Below are 8,837 nucleotides of genomic sequence, written 5' to 3'. Positions count from 1 at the left end.
CTCATTTGCATATGAAAGAGGAAGTTCATAAAAGCTCTTTCTTATTTTCCAACACGAGTTCAAATCAGGGGCCATTATCACCCTATAGAAAGATCCAAATGGCATATGGATCATTCTGGAGAAGGGGGTGAGCGCCTTTTAAGAGAATTGTTTTAGTTTTTGCAGGAAATTAATCAGAGGGATGGGCTTTGTGGAGCGGGAGCAAATCTAATCTGTTCTTTGTTCGAATTTGCCTTGCTCCAATTCCTAGCAATTGTAGACAACATGCTCTTTTGTTCGGGAGACACTTGTTACATGCATAATTAGAGACTGCAGTAGCTGTGTTTAAAGAAAAACTGTTTTCCAATGTAATGTGTGATCTTGATAATAGTATTTTCATCAAAGGTAGCAATTACATTCATTAAGCTGGGACTGGCGTGGCGGCAAGGAAATTAAGTGGCAAGTGAATAAAAAGCTCCCCTCCCCCCGTTATCTCCTACTCTTTATAAGTTGAAATGCACCATGGTGAGCTGGAACTGGGAAATACATAGCGCATATAAAAAAATAAAGTCCTCCTTAACCTTTCTGAATAATGACCCTGCAGATATCCTAGGGACGTCAACTATAGATGCACTTTTCAAATTAAAGGGTTTTATTCTCCCTTAATTTCCTATGCAAGTTTTAAACGAGCTCAACATATGATTCAGGTCTTTAAAGGCTGCAGGGCTCTTTAGGATTAATTCACTGTTCTTCGCACACATAAATTAATAGTTTTGTGCCCTCAAAAAAAAAAAAAGGCTACAACAAGGCATGAATCAACCAGTTTAGGAGAGAAATAGAGCCATTTGCCTATTTTTAATTAATCCTTTAACTATTTATTTAGGCTTCCTTATACTTTCATTTGAAAGATGCTAAAAATGAAGTCCACATGTGGAGGGGAGAAAACACGGTTCAGGAAAACAGTCCCCTCTCCATACACACTCAGGTTCTTGAACATCACTATGTTGCTGTGAGAAATTTATCCTGAAGAAAAAAAGATCCCACACATGTATATGTATATGCGTGTGTGTGTGTATCTCCTCCAGGCAGATGCTCTGTGTCCTCCCCCACCCCATCCCCCTGGTTTAAAAGTCCTGCTTGAAAAATGTCCTTGCAATGCCTCAAAGGGCTTGATGATTTCAATTTTATTCAACAGAGCACAATGATAGCCAGACATTTCTGGGCAAAAGCAGATGGAAATATGCCACCTCCTATCAGCACCCTAGCTCCGGCCAATGTTTTGACCTGAAAAGCTTTCTGAGAAAATGAAACCAGTCCACAAAAATCAATTGGGGACCCCTATTTCTTGTGATTGGACATGCACCGCTCTGCGGCAAGAATCATTATCTGTAAATTGATTGACCCAAATGTCATGCAGACCATCTTGGAGTGGGAAGCCGAGAGCTTGAACGGCCTGTGCATTTTCTGCTGGCTGCACAGCCAGATGTGGCAGTGGCCTTGATGGCCAACCTCTAACCAAGCGGGTCAGGGTAGGGGAGCTGCTATAATCTGAAAAAAAGCGAGACTTCAGAAGTTTTTCAACCTTACTTTCTGCCCTACTCTCTGGCAGTTGATCTGACAAGGGTATTGAATGAGGAGCCAGGAGACCTGCATGTGGTCCCAGCTGGTGATAAGAGCTAAGGTTTGTCGAATGGCTTACTATCTGCCAGGTATTTCACTGCGGTTCACACTCATTGTATCTCTCATTCCTCATAGCAAGTCTTCAAGGAGGGCATTGGTACTACCATTTTCATTTTCCAATTAAGAAAATAAAACTTTACAGAAGTCAAGTAAGCTACCTCGGTTTGCATAATTAAGGCATCGGGGAACACACATCCCTACACAGCAGTCTGATTTCAAAGCTCAGCCCTCTTGGTCATTGACTTCATGATCGTGGGAGCAGGGAATTTACTCTTTTCAGACTCAGGTTCCCTGGATGTCAATAAGGGGGCAGCTGACAAAGCCCTAGGGTCCCAAGCAGCTGGACATTTACAAGATTTTTCAGGAGACCTTTCAAGTTATCTTGTCGAAGCAGCTGCTTTGCTTTTGGGGCTTCTTTTGAAAAGCTATAGGTAGCCCCCAGAGTTGAGAGAAGACAGAGCTGGGTACCCAAAGATCATGGGCAGCTGAAGCTCCCGGGAGGGGGTCCAAAGACAGGTGACGGGTGTGGACCTTGGTCCACTGACTCATGTGAACAGGAAGGAAACAGCACACTGAGGCTCAGTGGAAATGTTTTCCAATAACCATCCCCAATTACCCTCTGCCCAAGCCCTCTCTGCTGCCAGGTGTAGCTCTCTTGACGGTTGTAGATCTCAGTTCAGCGCGAGAAATTCAAAATCATTTTTTGGTTCATTGAATAGCCTTGGTTCGTTCTTAAGACAGCCCTGCTGGGAATTCCCTGGTGGCCCAGAGGTTAAGAATCTGCCTTGCAATGCAGGGGATGCAGGTTCGATCCCAGTCGGGGAACTAAGATTCCACGTGCCACGGAGCAGCTAAGCTTGAGTGCCGCAACTACAGAAGCCCACATGCTGCAACTAGAAAGTCTGCGTGCCTCAGCGAAAGGTCCTGAGGGCCGCAGCTAAGACCCGCTGCAGCGCCCACTCCCCAGAAGTTCCTGAGGGCCACAGCTCAGACCCGCTGCAGTGCCCACTCCCCAGAAGGTCCTGAGGGCCACAGCTCAGACCCGCTGCAGCGCCTACTCCACAAAAGATAGCTCGGTTCCTTTAAAAACAGCAGCCTCATGTCCATTAAAAAAATATATTTATTTCTGTTTATTTTTTGGCTGTGCTGGATCTTGGTTGCTGCATGCAGGCTTTCTCTAGTCGCAGGGGGTCTACTCTTCTCTGTGGTGCACAGGCTTCTCGTTCTAGCAGCTTCTCTTGTGGCCGAGCACAGGATCTAGGCATGCAGGCTTCAGTAGTTGTGGTGCTCAGGCTTAGCTGCCCCAAGGCATGTGGGATCTTCCTGGACCAGGGATGGAACTGGTGTCCCTTGCATTGCAAGGCAGATTCTTAACTACTCGATCACCAGGGCAGCCCCTTCATATCCATTCAGAGGCTCCTGTGAACAGAATCCCAGCAGTGGCCCCATCTGTCTTCTGTCTCTAACAGCTTATGACATGAATCTGTGTGTGTGCACACACGTGTGTGTGTGTGTGCATGGTATGGGGAAGAGTTCAGGGTCTTTCTTGACTTTTTCCTTTTTCCCTCTGGTGCCGGGGTTGGTTGTGGCTTGAGAATGGATGAGGGGAGAACTGGGCAGGTGCTGTCCTCCCCTTGCCTTCGCTGTTCTATCTCCTTTTCTATGTGCATGTGATGAATGAGGATTGACTGTCAAGGGGAGTTGTTTTCTTGGGCCTTAGGGGTCTCTGGCAAAAGTGGCTACATTTCACCACTGACTCTTTGCATTCCTTCTCCACGCATACTTCTTTGTCCTCAAGGGAAAAGATCCTGTAGAAAGCATATCATCTACAATCCCATTCTACCTTCTGTGCCAACTCTCAGGCCTGTGCACACAAGCAGGATCCATCTTCCTTAACTTTTTGGAACACAGAACTCAAGATGAGGTTATTCTGACCCCTTCTTGGGCATTCCCCCATTGTGCCATATGGTTTCCTGAGTGCTTTCCTTCTGCTTTTATGGGAAGAATTAACAATCACCTGGCTAAGTAAGGTGTCCAGGTGGGAACAAAATGCATTGGCTGATGGACTGTTTACCACTAGCGCCACCTGGGAAATCCAGAAGATCTAAACACACTAAGAATTATTTTGGAGATTTCCCAGCTCCACAGTGAGCATCACTGGGCACTTTTGGACTCTTTCTGACTTCCTGATCTTGCCTCCTTTCTTGTTCTTAAGGTTTTTGGTTCCCTTTTGCCCCACATCTGAAAGTCAGTCCCTAACAATCCTTGGCGCCAGGACTCATCTCATCCTTCCTTCATTGAGAATGAAAAAAAAAAAAAAAAGAAACTTTGAAATCCTTTCCTCCCAGTGCCTTCAGTTCAGTTCAGTTGCTGAGTTCAGTTGCTCAGACTCTGCAACCCCACAGACTGCAATGCCAGGTTTTCCTGTCCATCACCAAATTCCGAAGCTTGCTCAAACTCATGTCCATCGAGTCGGTGATGCCATCCAACCATCTCATCCTCTGTCATCCCCTTCTCCTCCTGCCTTCAATCTAGCCCAGCATCAGGGTCTTTTCTAATGTGTCAGTTCTTCACATCAGGTGACCGAAGTATTGGAGTTTCAGCATCAGTCCTTCCAATGAATATTCAGTATTGATTTCCTTTAGGATGGACTGGTTTGATCTCCTTGCAGTCCAAGGGACTTTCAAGAGTCTTCTCCAACACCACAGTTCAAAAGCACCAACTCTTCGGCGCTCAGCTTTCTTTATTGTCCAACGTCACATCCATACATGACTACTGGAGAAACCACAGCTTTGACTAGACGGACCTCTGTTGGTAAGTAATGTCTCTGCTTTTTAATATGCTGTCTAGGTTTGTCAGAGCTTTTCTTCCAAGCAGTAATCGTCTTTTAATTTCATGGCTGCAGTCACCGTCTGAGTGATTTTGGAGCCCAAGAAAATAAAGTCTGTCACTGTTTCCATTGTTTCCCCATCTATTTGAAATGAGGTGATGGGACCAGATGCCACAGTACCTTTACCCCTACCCAAAGGGTATCAGCTGCATTTAGGATTAAACTGGGTGGGAAAAGTGGGCAGAGCCTGCACCTTCTCTCCAGTCTTGAACCTAATCTTCCAGTCAGGGTTGAGAAGCAGAAGCTCTGTTGCAGACAAGAGGTGCCTACTTTATACACTGGGAATGGCCTTGGTGGTACCCAACTCTACTTTCCTTGTTTGTCAGGAGCCAAATCTTAAACCAGAACTAACAACTTACACGAAGATGTGGCAACAAAAGCAATTTTACAAGTAGATAAGAGTGTAGCATTTCATCACAGTTCTGAGAATTTGGTTAGTTGTCTCAGAGCATTTCAGAATGATGCATTGTACAAGTATTGTACAGATATTCTCAAAGTTAGTACTGAACTTAGACATGGGCAGGGGAGCTGTTGCCCGGGGCCCTCGAATTTCATAAGCACACAACAGTCCTTGCATTCACCAGGATCTGGTGCTACGCTGGCCTCCTGTGACCTGAGCCCTAAGCATCCACTATCATGATGAACACCTTTCAAGCCATGGGTTCTTTTTCATCTCCTTTGCCTGAGGTGCCTGAAACAAAAGGAGCAGGAATCCTGATGAGAATTTCAGAGAGAGATACCGCTTAGAGGGGTGAGGAGGGTTTGCTTAGGGAAAACACAAATTCATTAACTTGTCAAATCTTTCCTCTCAGAAAATAAGAGTGCAAGAGATTCTTGAGTAACCAGAGATCATTTCCTAAAGTAGGGAGCTTCCCTTCTTTGGCTCCTCTGCGTTCCAGTGGAGACTTCCAGAAGTTCCCATGAACTGGCATAGCTTTCCAACAGTTTTTTATGGTGGTGGACAACACTTTGTAGTAATAATTCACATGACTTTTGACTTTGTGTATGAAGGTCTAGAATTAACATGCATGGCACGTGACAGCAATTCATTACATTAGCTGATGAATACAACAGTTATGAATGTTCTTGTTTACAAAAAACATTTATAACTAATTGAAATTTCAAAAATCAAAATTAAAAAGTGAGTTTTGTTTAAATAATTAAAACTTTTATATAGGTTGAAAGTTTATTTAGCCTTTTAATATTAACTATTTTGAATATTTTTTAGGTTTTAAAACTTTTTATTTGCATATTAAAAAAATTGTGCATTCCAATAATTAAAATCATTTGAACAACAACAAAAAAAATGGCACTCTGATTAAACTACATTTTACAGTCCGCAGAACATCTTAGACCAGCTTTTTACTCTAGATTTCACTGTCGTCCCACCCAGCTTCCTCCTTCACCAACATGCAAGTTCTTTTCCTTTCCTTCACAGGCCGATGGGAGAGGCAGGCGCCGCCTTCGTTGTCAGTAGTTCTCCATTCTTTGATGTGAAAAGGGGTAGCACAGTCATTTAAACTCGATCCAACTTCTTTGCATCTTACAAAGTTAAACAGCTAAAAGAATTAAAATACGAAGGCAATGCTTGTGGGATGTACAGTGCATACTGGTGGTGCACGCTTCATTACGACTCGCCTGCTTGCTTCTCCTGTTCAATCCTTTCTTTCGAAGGCAGTGGATTTTTCTCTTGCGTTCCCGTTTTCTTCAATTTCGACTTATCTAACTTTATCTCGGCGGTATTGGGTTTGTCAGACACGGGTGCAGAGGGCTCAGAGCGAACTGCGAGCGAGTGAAGTCGTGTCTCCGCTGTGGCCGCCGCCGAGTCTATTTTGAATACTTTAAAAGCTAACTTTTGGAAACAGATGAAAAAAGAATTCGAATTTTAAATTCTTTTGTTTTTTTTTAAATATAAATTTATTTCTTTTAATTGGAGGCTAATTACTTTACAATATTGTATTGGTTTTGCCATACATCAACATGAATCCTGCAGTAACTTCAATTTACATTTTTTATGAAGGTACAGTCTACTTTTGTACACTTTGAATAATTATTTTTTAATCCTGTAGATTCTGAGTAGATAAGATCATAGTAGAAACAGGAAGTACAAAAATAGAGGTTAGAAGCCAAAAGTAAAAACAAACTAGAAATAGAAAATCTTCAGTGAGGTGGTGGTAGTCTGCTTAAAACTTTAAAACTCCATAATATCAAGTGGGCACAAGCAAGATATATAACACATTTTTAATTTAAAGAAGATTTAATTACTGATCACAAAATGTAAAGTATGTGAAAACCATTCTCATCAAATCCACACCATGAGAAGGTTGAAATCTCTGCAATTTCACCCTGATTATTAATTTAAAAAAATAATTACTGGGGCTTTCCTGATGGTTTAGTGGTAAAGAATCCGCCTGCCAGTGCAGGAGATACGGGTTTGAGCCTTGATCCTGGAAGATCCCACATGCCGCAGAGTAACTAAGCCCGTGCGCCCCAACTACTGAGCCTGTGAGCCGCAGCTCCTGAAGCGCGCGAGCTGGAGAACCCATGCTGCACCGCGAGAGAAGCCAGAAGCGCGCGAGCCCGAGAACCCATGCTGCACCGCGAGAGAAGACAGGGCACTGAGCAGCCTCTGCGCCCCGGCTAGACAGTGGCCCCTGCTCCCCGAAACCAGAGAAAACCCTTTGCAGCAAGGAAGACCCAGCAGAGCCTAAATAAACAAAGTAATAACTGATTAAAACAGTAAGACCAGGGGAGTTCTTTGGTGGCCTAGTAGTTAAGATTCCAGGGTTTCATTGCCATGGCCCAAGTTCAATTCCTGGTCAAGGAACTGAGGTCCTACCAGCTGTGAGGTACAACCAAGTGAAGTCGCTCGGTCGTGTCCCCATGGACTGCAGCCCACCAGGCTCCTTTGTCCATGGGTTTTTCCAGGCACGAATATTGGAGTGGGTTGCCATTTCCTTCTCCAAAAACTAAATTACTTAAAAAAACCCAACGAGACCATAGCTGCGCCTCTGGTGGTAGGCTAGCTCCAGGCCCAGGGCTATCAGAGCCTGGCCTCCTCGCCTTCAGGGAACATTTGCAGAGATGTTGGCATGGGCCCATGTTCTGTCTCATGCATGCTGAAATCATCGTGGGAAAGTCAGAAAGTAGGGCAGTAAAAATGGTAGAGGGATTAGGGGTCAAAAAACACTAGAAGCAAAGGCTTGTTTTGAAACTTGTATAAACTTGTTTGGAAATTTTGTCTTTTCTGTTTTTAGCCTGAGCCATATAGCATGCAGGACCTGAGTTCCCTGACCAGGGATTGAACCCACAGCCCTTGCAGTGGAAGTGTAGAGTCTTAACCACTGGGATACCAGGGAAGTCCCTTGAAATTTTTATTCTTCAGTGGTTTGCCATGGATTGCTGAGGCCCGGTGGAAATTTTAGACCAAAAAACCTGCTGGGAGGCTGCAAACATCTGTATGAATTTAGGGTCAACTCGGGGCTTCCCTCATAGCTCAGTCGGTAAAGAATTTGCCTGCAGTGCAGGAGACCTGGGTTTGATTCCTGGGTCAGGAAGATCCCTTGGAGAAGGAAATGGCAATACACTCCAGTATTCTTGCCTGGAAAATCCCATGGACAGAGGAGCCTAGTGGGCTACAGTCCCTGGCGTTGCAGGAGTTGGATACGACTTAGCAACTAAACCACCACCACCACCAGGGTCAATTGGGGGCTTCCCAGGTGGCTCAGTATTGAAGAACCTGCCTGGCAATACAGGGATGCAGGAGATGAGTTCAAACACTGGGTTGGGTAGGTCCCCTGGAGTAAGAAATGGCAACCCACTCCAGTATTCTTGCCTGGAAAACTCCATGGACAGAGGAGCCCATGGGATGACAAAGAGTTGGACATGACTGAGCACCACACTCACACACAAGGCCAACTGAAGTGAGAAGTGTGTTAATTCCAAGACAGCAGGAAGGTTCACACCAAATGATGACCTGTTAGAACATGACGGTAGATGAATGGAGCCTCAGTTTTTTAGTGTTGAGTAAAGCAACACCCACGCCTTTCTGTATCTAGTCAGTTTTTAGTGTTGGTACATTTCAACCTGAGTAATTCCCAAGAATTCTTGCCTGCTGTACAACTGCAGGTTTGTTCATGCTCTTTATTATGAAATACACTTAAAATGAGCTTAGCAGCAATCAATAAGCAGCATATCCTGAGTTTCTTCTGTCTACTTGGGAAAATCAATTGGGTTGAAAAGATGGAGCATTAATACTCAAAGGAACTGTACATGCATTATACAGTGA

General features: G+C 44.3%; 1 protein-coding gene across 1 annotated transcript; it reads right to left on the bottom strand.

Annotated features, from left to right (window-relative positions):
- Positions 1–6,080: 6,080 nt before the first annotated feature.
- Positions 6,081–6,419, bottom strand: LOC138427656 (thymosin beta-4-like; the record flags this gene model as incomplete). The annotated part of the gene is made up of 1 exon (XM_069567430.1): positions 6,081–6,419. A coding segment is annotated over one exon (243 nt), but the record flags the coding sequence as incomplete, so codon positions are not given.
- Positions 6,420–8,837: the final 2,418 nt, after the last annotated feature.

Source organism: Ovis canadensis, chromosome 22, assembly GCF_042477335.2.
Source record: "Ovis canadensis isolate MfBH-ARS-UI-01 breed Bighorn chromosome 22, ARS-UI_OviCan_v2, whole genome shotgun sequence".
Taxonomy (NCBI): Eukaryota; Metazoa; Chordata; class Mammalia; order Artiodactyla; family Bovidae; genus Ovis; species Ovis canadensis.
This window is presented reverse-complemented; position numbering and strand designations above follow the sequence as displayed.